Genomic DNA, 26,577 nt, shown 5'->3' on the forward strand with positions numbered 1-26,577 from the left:
CAGGGCCGGGAGGTGACTACCTGCGCTTTGCCACCGGGCCCGCTGTCAGCGGCACCGCGCAGAGCAAGCAGGATGCAGCTGCAATAGATGGGAAAGACAGAGGAACGGTGAGTAACAGTAAGGAAAGGTAATGTCTTAGTAATGATTAAAAATATAATAGGTATATACAACTGGATCTAACAATTTAAAAAAAAAAATTCATCTCACAGACCTCATCTGGCTTCCTATGGCCTAAATACAATTTAGGGGGTGAAAAGGTGTTTTCCTGCTGGCATGTGTAGGCTGTTAAGTATCTCTAAAGTATATATAGCTTCATTGAGGGAAACTATTTCACCTGTACAGGTTAGTCTCCTTGAACTTACCGTCAGTCATTTTGGCATCAAAACCGTAACTAGGCAATCCTGGTACTTGGAGCACAAATCTAAAGTAATACGGCAATGTGTTTACAGCCTTTAATATCAAGGGAACAGAAATTTCAGGCTGTTCTCAGAAGTGCCAAAACCAGGCCTGATACCAAGTGCAACACTTTAAAGAAAAAATTCAGCAAATACGAATTTAGCAGATAGGAATTTACCCACCTACACAGAAACACTGACACAGAAAGCATCCCAATGCCATGGGAGCCACCAGTAAACACTGACTAGTTCTCACTAGTAGGTGGGAATATGTTCCTATAGTATCTATCTAATTATGGTATAAATTTGGTTTCAGATACAGATGTAATAGCTAGGTTTGATATGAAACAGATTTATGGTTTTTAATTTTGTATTTTAGAAACAAAGTTAGGGTCTGAAAAAACCCACTCAAGCCAATAGAAAGTCTCATTCTAGCCTACGTAGGCTTTAGACCAATTCCCTGGTGAGCACAGGTGTTCCTAGGTGCCACCACCATCATGATGAGTCATTAAAAGCTGTTTCTAGTTTAGATTGCTTTTCTAACACAACATTCAAAGCCCTCACATGATATCCAAATAGAAGTATTTACACAAGATGTGTATAAATATAAAGTTTATTCAGTATAGTGTTTAGAAAAATAAGTTCACATCATCTCAGAATACAAATAAAACACTTAACTGTCCAGGCACAAACCCCTATTACAGTACAACAAACATACATACTTTAGATCTCTTTGGTTGGGTAATTAAGCACAGATATGTTTGATGATACACTCTGGGGCGGCATCACCTAACAGTGCAGTAAAGTCTCTGATTATTCCCTCCTCTAATGCATACATTCCGCTTAAGTTTCATATTTGTTGTAAGGCACAATAAACCCATATCACAGAAATAACTGGTTAGTTCTGGGCAAACAGTACATGCAGCAAAAGAACAATCATCCTCTGAATGTGAATCCTGAAAGTCAGAAGATTCACCCCCTCGAGTTCAGAAATTTAAGAAGCTAGTTTTAAATTATATGAAACATACAAGTAAGGTATAAAATATCCTTCAAGATAACTGCTAGGAGATACAGGAAGACTTCAGTTCTCCTTGCTTGTAAAACATCATTACTTTTGTTTCCAGAGTTATAAAATCACTATTCTTTTTACAATTTGAGATGCTTCTTGACCACAAGCACTAGGTGATTCATGCCCCTGTGAGTCCTGCACAAGTACTTTGTATGAAACTGGAGGGATACACCTTCTCGGTTGTTCATCTGCCCTTGCTAAGAAACGTGCACAGGCACTGGAAATCTACATATGGGAAAAGCTCCTGTGCACATGGGGCCAAATTCTGCCCTGTTCAATTTAACTAAGAACAGTTACTGAGGTGGTTTTGCAGGATTTAAAGTCAGAACCTGTCAAGTTATCATTAATCTCAGATTGATGGTAGTAACAATAAAGAAGGTTCCAGCCTTACTTCTGGGTAAGGTAGCTTTCCAAATGAGTCTTCCTGAATCCACAGGTAGGGTAAAGCAGTAAATGGAAAGAGGTATATGTTTCAATAGGCTGTGACTGTTAGGTTATAACTGTCTGAGTGTCAGCCTTCTGCACTGGTTCATACTGCCACCGTGTACTGGGCCAAATCCGTCCCTGACCCAACTCCAGTGAAATGAATGGACCATATTCTCGGCTGGCGTGAAAGTCAATGGAACTGTGCTAGTTTAGCCCAGCCGAGGACCTGGCCGATACATGTCCTTGATTTATGGGGCTGAAATGTCCTTTTAGGTAACACCACAGGAATAATGCTGCGAATAGTCCAGACAGAGCATTCAATTTAATATATTTCTGGTTCTCTGCAAAACTCTGGGTGAAAGAGGCAGCCTTAATTAAAAGTAGTAAAGAACAAAGGGTTTTTTAACATCATGCTTTGTAGGAATTTGCTTAAACTTTAAGTGTATTTTTCAAAGCTGGGTCTGGGATCAGAAAAGTAGTAGAATTTGGCAATGTTTCTGTAAGATTTCCAGTGGACTTACAAGTTACAAACATATGTGAAGCTGAAACGATCCTTTATTCTCATCTGTAACAGAGAGGGAGGGAGAAGGAATATGTATGACATACCTTCCATTTAAGGAACACAATGTGATAATAAGGACTGTGGGACTTGGACACTCACTGCCATTCATGAGTGTAAGAAATGAGCATCCACATCCCCTAAACACTGTGTAAAATCCTCAGTTTTGGAATCAGTGGAGCAATGCCTTATTTACAGCAGCCGAAGATCCGGCCCCAGATACTTTTCGGGGCTTTGTGTACTGTCTATTTAGAGCAGTTAGCCTGCTTGCTTGAGGGCCACATAATAAAAACTGACCCTTATTTTACAGTAGGATTAAAACTACTATTTAAATATCTATTTTAAAAACACTGTACCGTGCAATGAGTTTTTATATTGTGCATATGTACCTGCAGAAAACATGAGGTTATAACTACATTATCTGGAGGGAATGACACTTATTTTCAATGGGAGAAAGAAAGAGTAAAACATAATAATAAAATAAGTTACTTGATATCTGGAAGACTAGAATAGATTAATCTTACTTTGTCCCAAACCACTGCTTTTATGTACATCCTCCACTCCCACTGAGGAGCGGGAAGTCTATTAGAAGTACCAGACACTCCAAGATACGCACCACTGTAACAACATACAGAGTTTTCATGTCAACTGTGCTGCAAAGTCATGGAATTCAGAGCCTCAGTAACACAATGAATGCAAAGGAGAAAAAAATATAGAAAAAAAAGTAACAGGTACTGGTGTAACACCACATTCTTTTCAGTTATGAGACCTGATCGCATCAACAACAAGAGTGCTCCGAAATACTCTGTAGTTTGCCTCCAAATACAGTCTGAGCTTCACGGGCCAAATGTTAAGGCCCAAACAACTCCTTCAGAGCCACGCACACATGCTCCATTAATACAACAACGACACAGGGTCCTTCTAATTTTCCAAAGGGTTGAACAAATGAATGCAAAGCAGATACAGCTACTGTTACTGTCATCATCATCTTGGTTTTACGGGTGAAGAAGAGGTGGGAAGCAGATTGCTCATGCTGGAGCCCAGAGATAAACAAGCAGAGTGGAGAGGAGAACTTTGGACCATCAGATTCCCTACTCATGCAGAGATCCCATGAATGTGAAGGGAAATTGTGCCAAGGGAACATACAGCTCCACGTTCTGCTTGCGATAATCTCCACTTTAAAGCACTTGCCTTAGACACTCTTTTTGCTTGGGAGCATGCGGGGACAGCCAACTGCTAATGGGTTGTTTCTGTTTGCATAGCATCAGCATCTCCGTACAGCTGCAAAGCACACCCCTTGCACACTCGCTCTTCCCTTTCCCTGCAGCCCTAGAGACTCCGGCTCACAGCGTGGCCTCCAGTGCTCACCAAGAGCTCAGCTTCAAGGTTCCACAGAATACCTTGCAAAACGTGCTGTATTCAATATAGTGCAAAACAATAGCAAGGATGCCTACGCCATGCTCACAGCGCACAGAAAACCCCCTTCATTCTGCGAAGGCCTTCCACAGAACCAGTTAACACCAAGACAGAAACAGACTGGGTTTTCTTTCCTTTCCATTTTTTTGTCCTTTATAAATGATCTTGTTTTGTCCTAAACACAATTCAGAGCCCAAGAAGCTTATGAAAACATTTCCCATTGCCTTCCAAAGGCTTCAGACCAGGCTCCTGATGAGGATGAATACATGCTTTCGTTACTGTATATATTCACATTAGAATAAAAAAATAACAAAACCAAACCACAACGATTAACAGCATGTAATTTTTACACATCTGCATTGTTCTTAATATTTTAAAGCTTAAGGATGTGCTTTTCCATGCTACAAAAACTCCTCTGGAGGAAAGGTAAGACGTGTTCCACCTGCCCAGAGCCCTTCTGCCTCTGCTGTCCTCAGCACAGCACAAAGGGGCGAAGGAAGAGGAGACCCAGCTGCAGCCAGGCGGAGACCCTGCCTGCTCCCACAAGCCCTTTGGGCAGCTGCAGTTCCCCCCATCAGCCTCCACACGGCTTATTCTGGAAGGATATATAAATACACGCTTAAGTGCACTCCTGGATGGGGGCCTGCTTGCCTGAACAGCAGCTGAAGCCCTCCCACACGGGCTGTGTGGCCAATGGGTTCGTGTAAACATGGGGCTCCCTTCCCTGGCCTGCCCATCCAACCTTTCCTGCTCATCTGCCTGAGGCTAAGACCTTTCCCTCAGCATGACAGCTCAGCCCATGGTCCCTCTTTGGACTCCTCCTGCCCTGTTGACATGGTGCAGAAGGACCTATCTTTGGCTCTCTGCACCGCTAGTAAATGTCACCCATGATGACCGCAAGACTTAAAAACTCTTCTTACTCGTGCAAGTAGGGGCACTGAGGTCAGCGAGTCTACTTGCAGAAGTAAGGCATCAGGATTTGGCCCTGAGGACGGATATATGCAAATCAGTGTTTTTATTCCTCCTGCCACTGTGCTTTAGTAACAAAGATAAGGCCACTAGGAAGAAAGGCACATGGAATCCTGTAAAAAATACACAAAAAGGTTCAACTAATTCGCAAATTACTAACAAAACAAACAAAAAACCCCTGAACACAAAGACAGAGGGGGTAGAGACAGGGACCTCCTGGGTTTGTGAGACTGGGAGTTCATTTTCTAGTTTCAGTGTGATTAACATTTTACTTTTACAGTCTATTGCTTGAAAAACTACAAAAAAGTAAAACCTTGTCAGAAATAACTACGTTTACTTCCTGCTCAAACAATAAAAATAAATTAAACAGCCAGAAAACGTTTTCCTTTTCAATGCATTGTGTCTAAAGTGAAAGGGAACATAAACCATAAATAAAATCCATTGTACTAATTAAAAAAAAAAAAAGTCTCCTTTATAACAACTGAAACAATATTTACATTCATACCGGAGAAAAAGCTTCTGAGTTGCATAATTAGAGTTTCAGATGATGCTTTTTCTGGTGCACTGACAAAATGCTAGCTGTAGCATTTAGAAGCCTGTACACATTTGATGCGAGATTTTTGGTTTGAAAGCAAGTCTGCTGGAAAAAAGCAAACACACCAGTAACAATATTACTTATGATTTTGTTTCATTTCTTAACCTCAAACAACATAAAAGTAGCCGGTGAGGTATCGTCTAGAGATCCTTAAAAGTTTCTCAATGCCCACGGACTAGAAGTAAACAGCAAAAATGACTGCATTGTTTCTACCTTTTCAGAGCGAGATTTTTGTTTTCTATCTAAAGTTAGGAGTGTATACTTACTGTTGAGAGTATGTTGTACTACGAAGAGTCTAGTTAAATTATCAGGGTAGTATCTCATAGCCAAATCTGTACCCATTCGCTCGGTATTTGCCCTGGCATTTTCTTTCTCCTTTAATCTGCTTAAGAGAAAACTGCATGCAAACCAAGGGTGGCAACCTAATTCCATTGCCAGAGATTCCTCTGTACATTGATTCAGACCACTTAAATGTTCTTCTGTTTTCTTTAAATGAAAAAAACACCCAAACCCCACCAAACAAAAAACCCCAACAACCCAAAACAAACCCACTTTGGGATTGTTAGGGCCTCAACAGGAGACTTATCTATTAAAACAGAAAGCAAGAAAAAAGTTACAAGTCTTGCATATCTTCATCCATCTGAACTGTCTGCAGTTTGGCAAGTTCTTTTTTGTCTGTTTCCAGTTCTTCACAAACTGTGTCAACCATGTTACTCATAACATACTTGGATTTTGAATCCATCATCATTAAATTGCCAGTTGACTTACTCTCAGCATTAGGTAAGAAATTCTCTTTGACATCAGGTACGGCTTGCAGAACTAACCTGTGCTCTCTGACAAAATCTTGATGTACTTGTGCAGAGGAGTGGCTGACACGGTCTCCACTTGTAGAAACTATTTCTCCAAGTGTGGGCTGTGCTGTAGAAATGGACAACAGATCTTGACTGGTAATGAGGGAACAGTTCTGAAGGGTTGCATAGTTAGTGTTGCTGATAGATATCACCGTAGAGGTACTGGTCACAGGCGACGACATGGACTGGCTCTCTGAGATACCAGAGTTCAGTTCTGCAGCATTTAAGAGAGTTGGTGGTGTGAGGGAAAAGTTATGTGAGGGCGTTACATTCACTAAGGAGGAGGCCAGGGACTGGAGTCCTCCGCTGGATATATTTTCAGAAGACATGTTTACATTTAGTTGCGTGTTCTGACTGACTGGCATCAACTGAGAAAACACAAGGCTTCTTTCCAGTCCTTCTTGCTTGACAGAGCCTACCGCCTGGCCTGAATTGGGAACTGTATAAACAACTGCACTTGGAGCAAGGGGGCTGAAGAAGACCTTTCCCTGCTGCACTGCTGAAGATTCAGTTGTAAAAGTTCCTCCATCAGACGTGCTGGGATTTACTGAAACGTTACCTAGAAAACCAGAAGCAAAAGAAAGGAAAACACAGATTATAGCTGGCAAAGAGCTGTGCGGGCGTTTTGTTAAGATGTTTTGGTCTTTTTCATGTCTGCAGTAATGCCACACAGAATAGTGTTGTTTGTAACAGGTGAGAGAAAATTTGGTATGAAGAAATAAAAGCCATTAATAGAAAGTGCTTCTAGAAAGGAAAAAAAAAAAAAAAAAAAAAAAGGAAAAGGTTCTGGTATACGAGGTATCTTTCAGACTCTCATTAAGGGGCAAACAGTCCCCAGTCATGTGATTAAAATGAACGTGCTTTGGCCTTCGCTAGTTGCCACCACTCAATTTCTAAGAATAGAAGCATGAAAAGCTATTAAAGATAGTTCAGTGACAGACTACAGCTTGTGTGTGGGAACTGGAGACACGTCACATGAAATCCACTACTGGATTTCTGCTGGGCAGAATCTACTGAAGTCAACCTGCAAAAAAACCACCAAAACCCAGTAACTTCTATTGGGTTAACTAGGTAGTCTGTCCATCAAGCCCTCAGATGTAACGTCTTTCACCTTGCTTTATTGTGTGTTTCTAAAAACCTAACCCTACCACATCTACCACGCCACGAAAATTCACCCAGCGACTGCCTACCCTCACTGAAAGCCATGGCACTGCTCATGTGATGATGTAGCTAGCCAAAGCAGGAAGAGGCAGCCAGAGGTGACCCGAAGTTGGTTTTACTGGACATGCCATGAAAGTTACACCTCTCTTTCTCAAAAGCAGTTTAATCGTTATTTTAAGAAGCTACAGTTGGAGACACCTGAATTTTTTACAACCGCATTGAAAAAGCGTTTCTCACCTGGGGAGTATATTAACTCCCTATTAATTTCTGTTGATCAATGATGATTTTTTAGAAGATCTTACTCATATGTATAAGCTAGAAGAATAAAGCAAGACAACTTGAAGTTACCTGGCAGTAAGATATAATTTACTGTACTGTAGCTTGCTTAAAATAGCCTGCAGCACACCACTTGGAATAGACAGCCAGCTATCCATCCATCTCATGTTAAGAAAAAGAAATCAAAGCAGCAAGTACAGATCCTGACTTCTTACTGCACCAGGCTAGACACACAGTGGATCACTCTCCAGTGGGCATTGGCATTTTTAACAATGGGAAACATGTTCAGAGAAGAGCTTATTATTAATCCTAAGACTTTCAAATACAACAGTCCCACACTAGTTAAGGGACAGAACTTCCTCACCTTTCCTGGCTGTCCATTTATGCCTTGGAGCACACGGATTAAATGGCTTTTATAATTACAGGTCGTATTCAGACCAAATGTCTTCTCTTTTTCATCTTGTTTAAACTATGCACAAATAAATTCCAGTGACTGCGAGTGCCGCATTTTAGGATCTTTTAATTATGCATCCATTTAAAATGTATTTGTACAGCTTCAGTGTTCCTCCCTGTCTTACAGCAAGAATAACTCACACAAGCTAACATGAGCACAATTTGATTTTCATTATAATACTCACAGCTCCTGAAACTAGGGATTCGTTCCAGTTTCATCATTTTCATAACCAAAGATACAGTGGCTAATGAGTAACAAAGCTGTTGGGTTGTGCTTTATAACTGACCTGCTTCAAAACAAGGATCCAGAACTAGGCTTGTGCTCCCCAGGGATTCTTCCTGGCTGGCTGCAAGTTTCAGTCTATGGTATGTTAAGACAAACTCCAAAGCAAGCTTGGGGAGGAGCCTGCACACTTGGCACGTGAACCTGCCATGACGTATTTCCCTTGGACCGAGGGCAGTTTTATCCAAATACCCTCGCGTTTTCTATCTACAAGCTATTGCACATTTCTATTGTTTCCCTGCAGTTTAGCCTTTCTTAATTATAAGACAGAAAATGTAAGAGTGTAACTGCTTGGTCTTGTTGTGTCTATAGTCACTTAAAATTTATTTTTATGAAATGCTTTGGTTAAAAAAACCCAAAAAACAAAACAACCACCACAAGAACAACAGTAACAACTTCCAGCTGCTGCAATTTTCATCTTTATGAACCTTCTCATTAAAAGAATTCAATGGCAAATGGGGGATATTCTGAATTACTGAAACGTGTAAAGTTTACAGATATTTGTGAAGGCTGGTATCACAGACCTCTTGACAACAGTGTGAGATGAAAGGGCTGTAAATTACCAGACCTCCTTCTCTGCTCTTAGTAGAGGAGCTCAGCCTCGTGTAACAGTCTGCCCATGAGCATAACACACAATAAAGGCAAGCAAAAGGTACTGTTTTAGGTACTGCGCATGGCTGTGGCTGAGATACATTCCCAGTACCTTGGAGGAAAAAAGACCACAGCTTTTAAAACGCTATGTGTGCCTGATTCCAACGTTTTCTCATACCTCTTGCTGTAAGACAAAACTCTTACCTTGTGAAGCTGCCACAGAAACAGGAGGCAGCTGCAGAGAAGAAAAACCGATGCTTCCGTTCAGCAGCTGGCCATTTGTTCCTGAATTGGGGATCTGGACAATGCCATATTGGTTTATTTGGACAGGAGCAGTAAAAGTAACTACGGAGCCTCCATCTTGGGAAGCAGCAGTTTGTATGCTTTCCCTTTTCACCTCTGAGCTTGGTATCAATCCTGGAAAGGAGACCGGGATGTTGCTGGGGCTGAAGGTGGCTGCTGCCGCACTGGGGACCGAAGCCTGAAGGAGTTTGAAGTCCTTGACATCATCTGATGAAGACGACAGTATGTCAGTAATGGACACCCCATTGCTTACAACGCTCGACGTGGTTTTGGGCGAATTTAAGGTAACCGTCTGCGAAGCCCCCACGCTGAGTCCGTTGAGAATGACACCGTTGGGTCCCTGAAGAAAAGAGCTACCATTGAGAAAGACAGGAGAGGTACTGGCAGGCACGAGGTTTCCATTCAACAAGACGCCAGATGAGCTCAAGGCTATTTTAGTGTTTCCGAGCTGCTGCATGTAGACGGGCTCCATGTGGCTGGGAAGGCTGAGGCTGGTAACGCCATCGGATGAGCTGGAGAGCGGATGGGGAGATAAATCCTCCTGCCCCTTACTGGATTCATCTTCCGTGCTAGGGTTGCCGTCAGACTCGCTATGGGAAAAGACGGAGATGACACTGCATTACCACAGCCTGCCAGCAAGCCCTGCACCCAGGGGGGCTCCTTGCTCCCAGGCACTTTGGGAGAGTTTTCCCGAACGATTTTTCTCCAGCGTTTTGCCTTTGCAAGGCACTTTAAAGGAATTTAAAGTCAAGGGGGATGTTTCTTAGAAAAGGGCACATCAAACGCTGGCCGAGGAGGAACTTTAAAGACAGGGTGATAGACTTGCAACCCCCCCACCCCCCGCCCCGGCCAGCCCCGCCGTGCGGGCGAGCCGGCTGCCGGGCCCCCCCGCCGGCCTGGGGTGCCCACACGTGCGGGCCCGGCTGCAGCCATTTGGTAACTCGCTGGGCAGCAGCTGCGGGAGGCGAGAGCGGGCCGGGAAGCGCCGCCCGACCCTCCCGGCTTCAGCCCGCCGCCCCCGCCGGGCCGACCCCGGGCCCCCGGCCGCGGGAAGGGGGGAGGCCCCGCAGGGGGCCCGGCCCGCGCTGCCCCCAGGTGCCGGCGGCGGCACCTCGGGAGGGGGTGGGGGGCGGCCTTTGTGCGGCGCCCCGCGGGGCCGCCCCGGCCCCGCCGAGCCCCTCCGCCCCGGCCCCGCCGGGCTTTTTTTGCTGACTGGTCCGCCCTCGACTGCATTTTTCGGTCGCTCCCTCCCTCCCCCCTCGCCCTTTGATGTGTCCCGCGGAGAGGGGGCCGCGGCGGCACAATCGCGCCCTTGGTTGAGAAATGCCTTGGGGCCCTCCGCCGGCCGCCGCTTTTTTCCCTCCTTTCCTCTCCTCTCCCTTCCTCCCCCTCTCCCCGCTCTTTCTCCCCCCCCCCCCCCGCCTCTCCCCTCCCTTCCCGTCCCTGCCCCGGAGGAAGGCGGGGGGCGGGAGCAGGGAGGTCACCTCCACCTGCCCGCCTCGCGGCGCCGAGCCCCCGCCGCGGCCCCTCCGCCCGCGGGGAGGGAGGGAGGGAGCACGGCGCGGGGGGGTGCCGAGGCAGAGCCCCCGGGCCGGGCGCGGGCGGAGCGCGGCCGGGCTGGGGAGGCTCTCCCACCCCGCGGGGAGCGGCCGGCCGCGGGGCTGGAGGCGGAGGCCTGCGGCGGGCCGGGTCAGGCGGTGCGGCCGCTGAGGCCCGGCGCGGCCGGCCCCGCTCCCCCGCTGAAACCCGAGCCCGGCCCGCTCCCGAGTCAGGTTTCAAAACAGAGCGAGCGGCGGGACCCCACACCCCCGCGCGTCCTCCGGCCGCCGTCAATGATTAACTCTGTCAGGCGCGACAATTAAATAAAAACAAGGCGGGGAAGCGACCCCCCCCCCCCCCCCCCCCCTCCCGCCGCCCTTCCCTTCGCCGCCGCGCCGCCCGGCGGGTCACTCGGCCCGGGGAAGGGGTGGCGGCGCGGGCCGGGCGCGGCGGGAGCGCGGGGCGGCGGCGGGGCCCGGAGAAGTTTCCCCGCGCTGCCGCCGCGGCGCGGCTCCCTCCCATGCCTGCGTGCCCGGGCCGGGTGGGTGTGTTGGGAGCGAGGGAGCGGGGAGGGGGAAGGAGGGGAGGACGAGGCGCACCGAAGGTAAGCGCCATGTTTGCAAGGGAAGAAAGAGCCGGGAGAGGGAAGGCAGGCAGGCGGGAGAGGGGGCGGGGAGGAAAGTTTGCCCTCACCTTTTGGACTGGGTCTCCGAAGGGTTGCGGTCCCGCTGCCGGCGGTTTTTGAACCAGTTGCTGACCTGGGTGAGGGACAGCCCGGTGATCTTGGCCAGGTTGCGCTTTTCGGCCGGCGAGGGGTACCGGTTCTGCTTGTAGAGCTCCTTCAGCGCGTTGCGGGACTTTTCCTTGAAGCAGTAGACCGTCTCCTCGCCGTCCCAGATCGTCCTGGGCAGCGGGTATTTCCTCCGCAGCCTGTACTTGTCCACCGCCCCCAGGGGTCTGCCCCGGGCTCGCTCCGCCTCGGTGTAGCGAGCCTTGTACCAGAGCTCCTGCAGGAGCGGGTGGTTGGAGGAGTCGAAGTTGTGGCTCTCCAGGATGCTGTAGAGCTCGGCGTAGATGCCCTGGTGGAAAGCCACCAGCGCCCGGGCTTTCATAAGGCTCTCGTTGCCACGTAGCAGATCGCTCGGGGGCAAAGACCACAGGAACCTGGCCAGGCGGTCCAGGTTCCCACCTTGCTGCAGCGCCTCGCACACGCAGGCGACGTGGTCCGGGGAGAAAGCCAGGGGGGTCTGCGAGGAAGAGGAGGAGGAGGAAGAAGAAGAAGAGGAGGAGGGAGACGAGGCAGCGTGGTGATTCCTGGCCAGGAGTTCCGTGTGGAGCAGTACCTGGTCCGCGGCTCCCTCCTCCCCGGCGGCGGCGGAGCCTGCGTGCTCCATGGGGAACGGGGCAGCGGCGGGAGGGGGCGGCGGCGCGGGGTTCAGGGCTCCCGCCGCGGCCCCGTCGGGGGGCACCTTGCTGGCTTCAGAGAGGATTTCCATCACATTTTCCTGCTTGATCTCCACCGCGCTCGTAATCTCGTCCGTGGGGGAGGCAGAAGACATGTTTCGGTTTGTTTTCCTTTTTTTTTTTTTCTTTTTCTTTTTTTTTCCCCCCTTCCCCCCGTCCCCTTCTCCTCCTCTCCCCCCTTCCTATCTCTCTGGAAAGTCCACTCCTCCTCCTCCTCCTGCTCTCGGCCGGCTCTAGCCGATCAGGTTTCCTCCCGGCCACGCAATAACCATTAAAGATAGCTGCTATAGCAAAGTAGTGTAAACGGGCTCCTCTCCGCGGCTCCCCCCAACGTGACTCCCAGCCCCGCTGCAATACTATATGGCACCGCAGCCTGCTGGCCCGGCCGCGCCCGCCCATTGGCTGCGCCGCGCCGGGGGGGCGGGGGCTCCCGCGTCTCCAGGGCAACCGTCAATCAAGCGGCCCCGCTCCTCTCCTCTGCCCCCCACCCCGCTCCCTCCCCACCTCCACCTGGAGCGCGGCGCCCCACCACAGGGACGCCCCCGTGGGCGGCGGCTCCCCTCACCTGCGCCGCCGCCGAGCGTCTTTCCCCGGGCCGGGAGGGCGCTGGGCTGCGAAGAATGAAAACTCTGAGGGTGCGAGGCGCCGCCGCGGTAGTTACCCGCGGTGAGGTACGGCGTTTCGGCCGGGCCGGCAGCAGGGCTGAGGGGAGCCCCGCCAGGGAGCTACCGCCCCGCAGCGGCCTCCTGTTGATTATTCATTAGGCGGGAGCGCCCCCCGCCCCCCCCCGTTACAACCGGAGCTCTCGGGCCGGCCCGGCCTGCCCCCCTTCGCGCCCCGGCGCCAGGCAGGTGCTGCCCGGGGCGGCTCGTACCTGCTGGGCCCGGCCGCCGTGGCCCTCGCCGCCGCCGGCTGGCCCTGCCTGATAGTGCTCGAGGCCGGGAGGGGTGCGGAGCGAGCCGGGCCGGGCCCCCGCGGCGGGCGGAACGAGCAGGGCGGCAGGCGGTGCCGACGGGCCCCTTTGGCGGGGGCACCGCGCGGCGGAAGGCGGAAGGCGCGGAGGGAAGGAGAGAGGGAGGGGGAGGCGGCGGCCATGGATGACCAGGGCTGCCCGCGGTGCAAGACCACTAAGTACCGCAACCCCTCCTTGAAGCTGATGGTCAACGTCTGCGGGCACACGCTGTGAGTGGGGCCGCCGCCGCGCCCTGAGGGGGGCCGGGGGGAACGGACGCGGTGAGGGGAGAGGCGCCCCGGCCTGGGGCTGCTCCTCAGCGAGGGGGACCGGGCGGCGGGGCCTGAGGGGAGCGGTCACTCGCCCGGCCCCGCCAGGCCCGTGCGGGCGTTTGCGAGGCGGCTGCGGGCCGCCCTGTGCCCCCGTTGGCCTCTCCCGGCGGCAGCGCTGCAGCCGGCCGTTCCGCTAGGGGCCGGGGGCTGGGTCGCGGTGCGCGGCTGAAGCACTGCTGGCGGCCGCTGCTCCGGAGCGAAACGCTCGCGGGGAGCACACGGGGCCCGGCTGTGGGGCTGGTCACCGGCTCCTGCCTCGAAGGGGTGTGAGGCCTCGGGTATGAAACGCGGAACGTGGAGAAAGATACGCGTTCATCAATTTAAACACTTATTGTTTCTATTTAATACTGTGCTTGGATAATTAAGGAAAGAGCCCCACCTGGTTTCTTTTGGTTTTTTGTCGTGTTAATCCTCCTGAATGAGGAATGCTTTGCCTGAAGGCTTGATGCTGGTTTCAATGTTGGAAAATCCTCTCGTGAACCTGTGGTGATTGTGTTGTTTACTCATTCGGTATTTTTTTGCAGCAAGAGTCATGGTTTTTTTTCTTTTTCCCCAAGGTTGAAAGGTTAAATAATTCCCACCACTGGCTTTAGCTGATTTAAGTCATATGTAGTCTGAACTCATTCACTTTCAGATCTGGATGTCTTCAGTGTGCAAGTTTTCAAGACTAAATTCTTTCTGGGCACACATTTTAGAAGCCTCATACTGCAGTAGTAGCCCTTTCTGGTTTTTCAGTTGTTTTGTTTGTTTTTTGTGTCTTTTCATCTTTCTGGTGATGTGTGTATTGAGCTATTTATATTTTCAAACTACATGTGAATTACATTCAAAAGATGCAGCCCAAAAGCTTTTCTTAACTTGATATAGTACTGCAAGCGAAGCAGAATGAACTGGGTTGCAACAAAGGATTTTAAGTTATTTCCTTAGAAAAAAATGTTAGTTTTCATCCAGTTGCCTGACTTGCGTTGCTACGAGGGAAGGTGTGGGAAAGCAGCAGATGATCTCCTGGTAGTGGTGGTATAGGAGAGGGTGGTGGTATCAGGAGTGCCCCATTGGTGACAGTGATGCTGGCTGTGTAGAAGTGCAGCATTAGTTGGAGTTCAGAAGGTAACAGCCACATTCAGCCAAGGCTGTGCAGCTTTAAAATGATGCTTCTATCTTCTATTTCAAGGAAGATCGAAGGGCTAGTGGTCTAGATGACCTTCTGCTTTCAAGCTCCTCCAGAGCCACTTCCAGCAGAGGACAGCATGTTTCAGTTTGCTCTCCTGCTTTGGTTTTCAGTGGGTTCTTTTTGTAGCTGAGCTTTGCATAAGAAAACTAGTCATGTTTCACGCTTTACTGGGTCCAGCTGCTGACACCGTATTTGGGGTCTTGTCTTGCTTTCCTTGTTCCTTGCCAGTTGCCCAAGGACTGCCTCTGCTTCCCCCAGCTCTTGTTGTTTGCACTTCTGCATTTGCCAAGCATTTTATCCAAGGCCAGATCAGTAGCCTGCATTCTGCATGGCCCAGGGTTGAGCCAGCCGGGTATCTCTGCAGGGTGCTTGCCAGGAGAGGCCTATGCAGGCCCACCCAGTCTGACCTTACCTGGACCCAGCAAGGTCTGTTAGCCCCTCCTTTACCTTCCCAGCAAAGTGTGTCTATGCAGCTGGGCACCGCTGTTTTAAAGTGTATGTGTAGTGAGGGTAAAGTTGAAGTCACTGTGTGCGTAGGATCTCTGGATTTCTTTGTTTTTGTTGTAATTAAGGACTCAGTCTTGATGTGGTTCAAGTGGGGTCACTTTTCCACTGTAATATCATTCCAATAATTCCTTTAAAGGTTATGTTTTTATCATTATTTCCATATGATGTTACAAAGCCTTAATGGTGGAAGTAATTTTTTAGTAATGGTTAATAAATTGTCATAATAACTGATCTAGAAGCTGGAAGCTCAGATGAGGTACCTGTGAATGAAGTATGAGGGGAAAAAGGGGAGGTAATTGATATTTGTTCTTCCATAAATTCACCGTGTTTCAGGCATGAGGAAAGAATGTTTAACTCTCAAAGCAAGTGAGCTAATATAAGTTTCTGATGGAGATTTACCCTTCTTAGGCAATCTATTCCAATAGTTTGCTGTTCTTGCCATTGAAAATACTTCTTCTAATTTCAAATCCAATTTATTTGATATAATTTAAGCATTTAAGAATTCTATTTGTGCATTTTATACACCTTGTGAACTCTGTTACACCTCTTCTGTAGGAATGTGTCGCATGTTTTGGGGGCTTTCTCTTTGGTATTTTCCACACTTAAGAAATCCCATTCCTTCAGTCTCATCTCTTCAGTGGTTTTTTTTTATTATTTTTTAAAATTTTTTTTTCTTACATCTGTGGGCTATTCTCACTGCTTTTCTTGAGGCTTTTTCCACTTGGTTTGCATTTTTCTGGAACACTGGAACTGGACACGGTGCTCTGAGTCCTTAGTACAACAGGCAGAGCCAAAATTACTTTGTGTTCTTTTCATATGATACTTGCATTTTGTATATCTTAATAGGACAATGAGTCTCTGCATATTTATTTATCTTTTTTCAGTGATATGTGTGATTTATGTTCTGCATAAGCCCCAGATTCTTTAGCGCTTTACCACTCAACATATCTCTGGGCAGAACAGTATTTAACCTTGCCTTCTGTGTTGTGTTATGCAGCTGATTATTCTTACCTTTTTGCTCTGTCAAACAACATATTTCAAGTGACTTTTGCACTTGCTTCAAGTGACTTTGGATTCTGAGTCCCTCCATTAAAGTGCTTGTGACTGTCCCAGATTTTCCTCTGTTAACTTAAGAAAATGACCTTTCTTTCTGTCCTGATATTTTCCAAGAGGTCTGGGAGATCTTCAGAGTTATTGCTTGTGACCATAAGAAATTAAAGTAAAGCACAGCAAAATACAGGCTTGCCTGCAATAGGTTCCTTGCTAAATAGCCTTCCCACCCCAAGTTACCTTTTGTAGCAGTGGAGAATGCTAAAAGATTAGAGCTGTGTGAATGGGCTCAGTACCTATTTTCTCTCTGACTGACATAATGATAACTTATCTCTGGGTATGGGTTTCTAGTCATCTCTCAGTACTTCAGCATGTACTGCATTCGTTTAGGTTATATGGCTGTCAGTTTAAGAGTGTCAAAAGTCCAGTTAAACCAAAACGATATTGCCTTTAGTTGCGGTTTTTCTACCTATGTTGTTACAGTGTCATTGGAAGAAATGGTATTTGCTTGATAAGATTTGTTCTTAAAAAATTTTGTGTTGAATCTTAACGTTTCATTATCTGAAATACGCAGGTTGTTTGATTATTTCAGCATCTTCCCAGGATCTGTTGGTAACCCTGGCTGGTCCATGTTTCCCTGTGTATTTGGTTTCTTGTTCTTTAGAGGCAGGTGCTTTTGCCCTTCTTCAGGCTGTTGAAACATAATGCAGAGAGCAGAGATGATTGTTGAGGACTGCGTTTGTCAGTTTTCAAAGGGTAAATATATGTCTACCAGATTCGACAACCTTGAAGTACTCTTTTAATGCTGTAACCCCTCAATATAGTCCATAGGTTTATGGAAGCTTATTAGGTTGTTTGCAGAAGCATATTGCCTTTATCATGCTTTCTGTTTGAAGTTTGCCAACAAATACGCATGGGAAATTCAGAGTCTTGTCTTTGTTGCCTTGGGAGGTTTGGAGCAGTTGCTCTAATGTGTTTCCCAGTTCTAGCTTGCGTTCTTGCTCCTTTTGCTCTGGTATGAGTTACGTTAGCCAGGTAATACATTTTAGTGAATGAAGATCAATACAGAAAATGTCCCAGGTATTTTGGCATCATCTGTTAGAGATTTTTCCTTCTCGTTGAATAGTGGGTCGATGTGCTCCTTTTTAACGGCTCACTCTTTCACTGCAGACCTTCTGAAGGAATATTTTCATGTTACCTTCAGTGTTGCCTCTCAGTAGTTTCTTTCCTAATGCTTTGATCTTTCCCGTTTTGTTAACTGTGCTGTTCAGTTTATTAAGTGACCTTCAGTGATTTGATTGTGCAAAATCTTTTGAAACTCAAATCATTAAAGAGCCTATACTGTAGCGGAGATGATTTGTTGGTAAGCTTCAGATCTTCCTCCTGGGTTTCAGATAGCTTGTGGTTTTACTGCTAGTTCATTTTCTTTATTTTGTAGCACTGTTTTGCCCTTCTGAAGGATTGCAAGAGTTGCCTTCTTATGCTTTTTGTCAGCCGAGTTGTTTCAACTTTCATGTTCTTAGCTGGTTCTTCCCCTTTGATTAGAATGAAACTAGAAGAGCCTTTTTTATTGTTTGTTTGGTTCCTTTTTCTTCTAGTCTCCTATATAAACAAAGTTAATCCCAAAGTATTTGACAGTTTGTTGGGCAACGTGTGGCCTGTTTGTTCCTTCTTCTCTGACAGAGGCCTGCAGTGAGGGTTCCCCTTGCTGTGAAGTCCTGTGCTTTGGAGATTTGGCTGTTCTTTCTTCTCCCCTTCCCCACTTAAATCTCTCATCTGGGGTAGATACTATGTGTTAGAGTGCCTGTCCTGGGCTCCCATCTCTCTCTTAGTGTGACCTTATTCCTGCCAACACGTTTTGTCTGGATCTTAGCACCAACTTATGCAGATAGCATTTCTCCTCCCTTGTCCTTTACCTGTGTCAGTGTGCTTGACCCTATGTTAGAAGAACTCACAGTGACTTTCTCCTCATGCTGCATGTTTGCCATGCTCAGTTTCCCTGTGGTCAGTGGGGCTCTGTAATGTGTTCGTGGCCACTTGTGGCAGGACAGGGTTCATGTGCTGATAAGCACAGTGGTGTCGTGGTGGAGATAAGGTACAGGCAGATGAGTGCGAGAGTGAAATTGGACAGTGTGTCTTGACTGTAAACATCCTTCAAGTTGGGCTTCCGTTGCAGTTTATTCCAACGGAACTAAGCCAAGCCTTACTTACAGTTATGGCAATGGGTTTTTTTTGGGGGGTTATTTCTTAGGATTTTGTTTTCCTTGGTTATTGCTTCTCAACCAGTATCACCAAAAGTGTAATACCATGTGTTTTTGGCATTAGAGTAATGTTAAATAGGCCTTTTCCACTATAAATCTTCCCTGTCACTGGAAGGGAGAATGATAAATTAGCAGTTAAAAGTTGTTCTAGGATGAGACTTAGTATGGAAATGCTCAGTTCAAGAAAAATGAATGTCTTTTAAAGTTTATTTTCTTAAGTATAACAGAGGTTCAAGGCATCAGATACTTGGCTTTAGAGATGCTTTTGTGCAGGGGAAAGTGTGTCTGATTATGGAGCAATGCTTGATTAAAGTTCTGCAAGTTTGTAAGGTGCACTGATGGTTTTGCCTTCTTTTAAAAGTTCACTATCAAGGATTGTATTCAAAAACCTTTGTGTGTGCATGACGATGTTTGATTATTCAGGAGGTTCCTAATGTCTTTTCTGAGCGTACAGATGCTGGGTGTGTGCTTGCCAATGGAGTTGTAATCCACCTGGCTTCATTTGAGACCATGAATTATCTTTTACTCTGCCTGCCTGGATTTCATTGCCTGTGTTGAGTTTTAGGAGGCAGGTTAAGCATATCCCACTGATTTACTTACATAAAGAGGAAAGGAAATGCATCCACCAAAAGCTGCATTAAAAGAATGTTAAGGTTGTTACTGCAAACAGGACTGGGTAAAGAGATTTACTGTTGGCTGTAAACTTGGACCATATGGTCTCCAACAATCAGACACAAAAGTCTTAGGTAAAAAAAGTAGTTAATTGGGGCTGCTGGTTTAGCTTTGTTGTCCCACTGCCCACTATAGGGAGGAGGGGGGAAACTGGTACGTAAAGCTCTCTTTAGGAGCCAGTCTTGCTGCTCCAGCTACCTGTGACCTATCCTGACTTGTAGAGAGGAAATGTGGGTGTCTACAGACCAACGAAAGGAAAGAAACTCGCTTTCCTCCCCAGTGTCGTACCAGCTGTTGTGCTGTCTCTGCGAAGTGTCTTTCCCATGCTTGACATCTCTGGGAGACAGGGGCACAGGTACCAGCACAGCCTCTGCAGAAACTGATAGGCTTGATTTCAGCTGCTGCCAGTGTAGTATTTTTCAGTTTTCTGCAATCTTATATGGTAGTTAATGAACTTGCTCTGTTAGAAGCTTTTCTGGTGCCTTTTTCCTGTCTGAGAGAGACTTAACGGAAAGGTGTCCAGACTTCTTATTAAAATGTCTTTTTTTCCTTTGTTTTCCCAGAGGGACATGTGTTTATTTCTCGTTTAATTTGTTAATAAGGTTTCCAAATGAAGACAGCAAAAACACCAATGCTTACTATCTCTAGGCCCGGCTTTGTGTTGCTCAGGGGAGACATCAATTTACCGAGTTGTGTTGTGGGGATTCTGTAATCTGCCCTGCACCCTGTTATGACTGTTCCAGGGATTCATTAGGGGGTAAGTGCATCCTCCGAGAACATTAATTGCAGTGCCAACGGCTGCTAAAATGAAGAAACGGAGGTTTCATTATTTGTATATTTATTTTAATGTTAGGAGCATTTGGAGTTTTGCGGCTGTCAAATTCCCCAGGAGTTGGAAGTAGGAACATCCCTGGTGAATAGGGGGGAGAGGGGTTTCATGCCAATGTGTGGGGCTGGAGTTGTTGGAAAAAAGTTCAGAATCTTCTTGTTTAAACTCCTTCCAAGTTAAAGGATTGCTTGGCTTCCTGCTGCATTCTTCTCTGCAGTGTGGTTCAAGAAAATGCCTTTCTTCTAAGATGGGGGGGGAAGCCCTGGAGACTGTGGAAAATAGCGTAAAATTGTATTTCAGCCAAGTGAGTTTGAGTGAAGAAGTCTAACTAGAGGTAGGCAGTGAGGATCTGTCAGACCTGTAACTTTTACCTTGAGCATGTGGGAATTAGGTGCTTAAATACATATTTAATTTTATTTGGCAAGCTTTTTTTCCTAAAGAAAGTATCTTACATGCAAGGTATACAAGCACAATGATACTGTAGTCAGGGCTGTCATTTGGAATGTAAAGGTTGGCTGTGGTGTATATGATTTTTAGGGCACCAGTTTTCTTTTAATACAAAAGTGGTATGCGAGCTCGTGAGTGTAGATGGTATGAGTAGTGCTGGTTGAACTATAGAAATCTGCATGTAGATGCAGAACTTGTGAACAGGCAGCAGGCACAAGGAAAGAGCCACCAGCCTCTGGTACTTACTGGACCCTTGCAGGAGCTGATCTAGCTTGCTAACCTAGCAGAAAATAAACTTTTTTTTTCAGGTTATTGTGGTGGTGTTTGTACAGGTCTAGTGAGTTGAAGTGGCTTGTGAATGGTTAGACAGGCATCAGAGATGGTGCAGGGTAGTCTGTAGGAGCATGTGTCCACAAGTAAGGTAGGAATAGGGTTGAAGGAAGAACCTTCCTATAGCATAATGGTAATTTAGCTTGCACCATTTTGTGAAGCTGCATGCTTAAAAAGCTGGCTTGTCTGAGAGAGAAAGTGCTCTGTTTTGTCTCTTAGGCTTGTTTTCTTGCTGCTCTTGCCATATCACATCTCAAATTAGATTCCTGGGTGGGAGATCCTTACTTGGATGAAAAGCATAAGTACTCTTGGTGGACTAAAGCAGATTGGGACTACATATAGCTAAAAATCTCAACCAGAACAGGAACTTTGTGTGGTCCTAAAAATGCCTACTTTGCTTTGGGGAGATAAGTAATGAAAACTCTGTAATGTATTTAATTCCCAACAATTTACATCTCAAGAGAATTCTCTTCGTTTCTTCTGGGGGAGATGGGAGACACGCCAGGGAGGTTTTTAGTCACGTTTGTCAGTTCTGCCATGGGAGGTTAGATTAACTGGTGCTTATTTGAAATAGTTGCACAATCATAGTCTGTCTGCATCCTCAAAGTGAGAAACTTTTTTAAAGTGGAATGTATTCTCTCAGAAAGAAAGCTTTTTCCTGACTTCTTAGGGAATAAAAATCTAGGTCATCTTTCTTCTGTGTCTTTTTGGAGTTATTCCTGTTTTTATTAATTGGGATTAGATGCTCTTTGGACTCCGTTCCATCCCATTACTCTTCCAAAGTCTCTCCGAGTTAGTCATGGGAGGTGATTAAATCACTGCTGAAATGCCCAAGAGGTTATTTCCTTCTGCCATCTAGTTTTGACAGTGAATATTTTCTTTTAAATTTGGCTCTGAATCATGGTCTTAATACTTCTGAGGATCAGAAGTGGTGTTAATGTTTCAGTTACATTATTCTTTTGGTTTAAAACTGACATATTTAGAAAGTCTTTCTCTGAGCTATCAGTTGGCATGTCTGCTCAGCAAAGCTTGCAGAGCTCTATTCTTCATTTCTATTAAGTACATTTTGGAAATTTAAGTTGCAGTTCTGCTTGTGAGATGTGACTTTGGCAAAAGGAAAGCTATTGCTTGTATCCTGGGTCTCCAACGAGTAAATTGAAAAGTAAAATCTTCTTTGATTCTGAAAATTCAGTCTGGCTAAGTCTGCAGCCTGGGATCCTGCAGATGGCTAATGGGTTTGGGTGTCCAGCTTCAAACATGCTCGACCCTTTTTGTTGGCTAAATGCTTACCACGGTAAGGTTGAGTATGGTAAATGTTCAGTATGGTAACGGTCTAACACAGGTGTGGTAGATCTCTATGGTTAAAATAAGCGTTTCTCAAAAAGATGGCAAACACAACATTTTAAACAATTTGATATTAGACAGCTTTTTCTTTTTTCTTTTAATTGCATCTACTGCATTATAATTCAAGCCAACAATTCTGTGGGTTTGTGAGGAAGAAGGACATTTGACTTGCTTCTGTGTGGTTGCATTAGCTGTCAAATGTTAATAAGCCATATGCATAGATTTAATATTTATGAAATTAAGCAAATATATTCGTGAGTAATTTAAAAAAGCATGTCTCAGTAATTGTAAATTCACAGTAGAGCAGATCTGAAAGGTCCCTCCTGGCGTACTCAGGAGTTGCATTTGTGTGTGTGCTTTTTGTTGGAGGAAGGATTGGTTTTTTTTTTCCCCGGGACAACTGAAAGCGATGTTTGAAGAAAAGCTAGTTCAGCAACATATCCAGTGTTCAGATCTAGTTAGGAAATTAAGAAATAAAGAAAAAATGTCTTCCCTGATAGTAACAGGGTATGGGACAGGCAGGGTGCTGAGCTTGTGTTGTGAATGCCCAAGTTTCATGTTGCTGGTTCCCTTTTTGGTGTGATGATATACAGGAAACAGTGGATGTTTCTTCACGGAAAGGCCACTCTGGCTGTAGTAAAAATCATAAGTAGTAGTCCTTAGGGTGAATTGAATTTTGTAATGACATCTACTTGGTTTTTCTTTTTCAAAATTTTTGCAAGAATTACATTTTACCAGACCAGATCTGAGCAGAGACCTTAGGAATTGCTCCGGTATATGACAAAATTAGACTGTAATTGTTGTAGCCAAGAATATTTTTTGATACTTGAAAATTATATTCTAAGTTGTTCTTCCTTTGAGTATAACACTTATTGGGGGAGAGAGAATTTTTTGGGAATTCTTGCAGTCTTTTTCCAGTGGAATACAGCTAAGTTCAGAGAGGTGAGAACAAGATGCCTGTGCCACAAAGGAACAATGAGCAAATTCATCTGATCTGATAAATATTTTGGCTCCAAATTGGGAAACATGTAGATAATGATTCTTGCTGTTCCCACAGTCCTGCCACAATGATTGGCACTCAGGTTAAATTCTATATCTAAGCATTTGCAGAACCCTGGACTTAATGAGAGCATGACAACTTCTTCAACATTATAGAGGAAGACAGTGTTTCTGCAGAGAGTTAGGAAATAATGGGGATGGGGCAGAGTGAGAAACAGGTGTTTTTTTGTTTGTGTTGTGTGTTTGGTTTTTTAAGAAGCAGTGTTGAGGTAGAAGTTCCAAAGCCCTAAGAATATTCGTGTCTCCATTTTTTTATTAATGCCAAGCCAGGCAGCTAGGCTGTCAGTTTGGGTGGCGAAGAAGGACTGGTGTTCCTAGACAGCAAAAGGCAAGGGAGTGGTTTGGCTAATGTTGACACCTCCAGACTGCTGAGCTGGAATGGGAAGTGCTGGGTCTAATTGGGCAGGAAGGTTTGGCACTGGGGTTAAATGTGTCGTAAGAGCCGTTAGCAGAGCTGGGGTGAAGAAGGATGACCTCTGGTCCCAGACAAGTGCAGGCAGACTCTCATTTAGTGTCTTTGTCATCCTTACTTGCAATGTGTTGTGTGTCTTCTGTAAATAAAAAATAGTTACCTTTGTGGGGATTAGGAGCTGAACAATTTGTAGGGGTAACTAACAACTAGATAGTCTTTAGTGTGAGTATACGAATAGCCCTGTGTGAATAGAATTGTTCAGATTCTTTTGGGAGTAGCTGTCTGTAGGCTTAAAAAGACTAAAAAAAGTAGTCCTTACACACCTTGGATGGTGTCAGGGAGGACTGTTGATGGCAGTTGTGTAGTTTGATAGGCCTGTGACTGATGTACTGTGAACTGGAGGAGGGAGGCTGCCTTTAAATGCCCGAGATCCCCTTTTTCCTGGAAAAAAATGAAAAGTTATCTTTAGTTTTGGGATATGGTTGTATTCTGTAAGGGGGGGAGAGAGGTTAACAGAACTGAGAGCAGTGGCAGGATGAGTTGCTGTTGCTGTGAATGTCATCAGCTGAGCAGACTTGCAGGAATTGAGGAGCTGGAGAGATACTTGTCTGTTGAGCTTGATCTAGAATTACTGTGTTTGTTTGAACCCTTTTGTTTCCACTTTTGCAACAAACCCTGGGCTAAAATTTTGCTAAACAAATCCCTGGTTTTGGGGAAAGGTAATACAGGACAGAACAGCAGACGTGGCCACACTTAGCTGTCTCCACATGGGCAGTATCTCAATGGTGTATGAGTGGAACAGCCCCATGGAGGTTTATTTCTTGTGGTGAGGTTAGGGAACTCAAATTGCATGGAGTCTGTGTGGGAACCTTTGCTGCTAGCTGACAGCTTTTGCAAAGGAGCCTTCTCTTTTGCAAGGAACATGTGAGTGGGAAACATCTCGTGGCTTTTTGGGAAACTCTGTTATGCTGTAAGGGTGTTGAAAGGGGAGGCTGACTCCCAGTCTTAACTGTGTGGCAGTAAAAATCATGAGGGGGGCTTGCTTAGAGGGAGGGGTATAACTATGTGAGGACTTGGGAGGAGGGGTGATGCCTGGGCTAGAGGAGGGTTTAGGACCACCTGGGAAGACTGAGGAGAAACTGGAGCTAAAGAACCGGAGGAAGTTGTGAGGTTCTAGAAGGATGAATGCATGGGGAGCTGGCGGCTATGGGAAGAGCAGAGGTAAGGATGGTGCGTGCACATGTCTGTGTGCTTGCACGTGGGGTGAAGGGGTGTAGGTGTCTAAATGGAAATTAGCTGGGCAAGGAGTCTGTGTCTGGATCCAAAAGTCTTGGTCAGGGGAAGAAGGAAGGGTGCAGAAGGGGTTGGCGTTCTGGTATTTGGCCTTCCCTCATTGGGCTGGAGCAGCACCCGAGGTGTTTGAGTTACTTTACAGAGCCCTGGGGTGGAGTTGGCTGAGTTCCTGGAGCCTGGCATTTCACAGGGGCTCCAGCTGTGCCCCTTGGACTGCCCTGAAGCACAGCCTGTGTGCAACTGCTCCTGCGCTCGCTGGGAGCTGTGCTTTGAGCAGAGGAAATCCTATATAGCACTAATGCTAATCAACTCTCAAATCAGGAATGTGAAATTTGGGCATGCTTCAAGCATTAATTACTGTGGCTTAATTTCCTTATCTGGTAATGTGGGGATAATACTACCTCATGGTGGTTTTGAGAAGGTCAGTTATTTAATGCTGACTATGCATGCCAAAGAAAACTAGAGGTGGAAAAGAAAAAGTCAATGTGTCGAAGCAGGATTTGAACAGGGCAGAATAAACAAGGTCTGAGGAGAAACCAGCATTGTCTGCATGCACGTTAGTGGAGCATTGCCTATCCGGAGGGCTGAAAGAGGTGGCAATCCTAACAAGCTGGAAAGAGCAGCCCTACATCTCTGTTCCTGGCAGGCTGTGCACGTTAACTGTAAGGAAAACATGTAATGCCTGGGCCATATATTGTGCAGGCTTGTTAGAGGAATAACATGACACTGAGGCCTCTATCCTGCTGCCTGACTTAGTTGACATAAGGTAATGGATATCGAGGGAGTGGATGGGGAGGAGCTGAGTAACTGCCTGATTGCATAACCCTTTTTTTCCAAAGGAAACTGGGCTAACGTAATGTGGAGATATAATAAATTTATACTGTAGTGCATGACCACAAGAGGGATCAGACCACTTGAATTTTCACTTCTGCATTTTTGATTCTGCGTTCTTTCATATAGCTTGGTTATGGGTGTTTTATGTATGGAGATTTTAGTTGTCTGACTTGCTGGTAACGCTGGAGATCTAATTGAACAGTGTCTAGTTTATTTATTTTCTGTCACAGGTCTTTTTCTTGGTTTCAGTCTCTGTAGTAAAAATAAGACTGTATTACTGTGTGACTTTGGTTGTTTTACGTTTCTACTTGCACAAGAGGTTATGTCTATTATTTGCTAGGTAAGACTTCATTTCCAATACTCTTGTTACATCTTCTTAAGTGAATATTTTGAAGATGACTCTGCCATTAAGTGAGTTCAGAACCCATACAGAGTCTGTATTTTATATGAGCTTGATCATTCAAACCTGTTTTCTAACTTTCTTCCAATTCCTCTCTTGTATAATTGGCAAATGTATACAATACCAGTGCTGATCTGAAAGTAGTCATTCATTGAACATAATGGACCACAACTGCTTTCTCTTACACCTAATTAGTCCAACATTTCATTTTAAAATCCATATGTATTTTAGGGTAGTAGAAAGATGCAAAATTGCCTGAAGGAGAATTGCCCCAACTTTTTTCTACTCTGTGTCCTTCCTTCACAAATATAGAAGCAGCTATATCATTGAAAATTTA

General features: G+C 46.0%; 2 protein-coding genes across 5 annotated transcripts in view; one reads left to right on the forward strand and one right to left on the reverse strand.

The window, feature by feature from the left end:
- Positions 1-990: 990 nt before the first annotated feature.
- Positions 991-12,450, reverse strand: LOC130152830 (homeobox protein SIX4-like). The gene is made up of 3 exons (XM_056346962.1): positions 11,580-12,450; positions 9,249-9,937; positions 991-6,839 (listed from the first exon to the last, which is right to left on the reverse strand). The coding sequence occupies exons 1-3, from the start codon at positions 12,443-12,445 to the stop codon at positions 6,043-6,045; spliced, it is 2,352 nt and encodes a 783-aa protein (XP_056202937.1). The 5' UTR covers positions 12,446-12,450; the 3' UTR covers positions 991-6,042.
- MNAT1 (MNAT1 component of CDK activating kinase) overlaps positions 12,375-26,577 on the forward strand; it is a 124,621-nt gene continuing 110,418 nt past the window's right edge. For 3 of the 4 annotated variants that reach the window (XM_056346972.1, XM_056346975.1, XM_056346973.1), the window contains exon 1: positions 13,381-13,532. In XM_056346972.1, coding sequence (XP_056202947.1) covers positions 13,444-13,532 — 89 coding nt within the window. In that variant the 5' untranslated portion in view covers positions 13,381-13,443. Of the gene's footprint in view, positions 12,452-13,380; positions 13,533-26,577 lie in introns of those variants that run through there. The other variant, XM_056346974.1, reaches the window with a different exon arrangement.

Source organism: Falco biarmicus, chromosome 7 (assembly GCF_023638135.1).
Source record: "Falco biarmicus isolate bFalBia1 chromosome 7, bFalBia1.pri, whole genome shotgun sequence".
In the NCBI taxonomy this organism is placed as follows: Eukaryota; Metazoa; Chordata; class Aves; order Falconiformes; family Falconidae; genus Falco; species Falco biarmicus.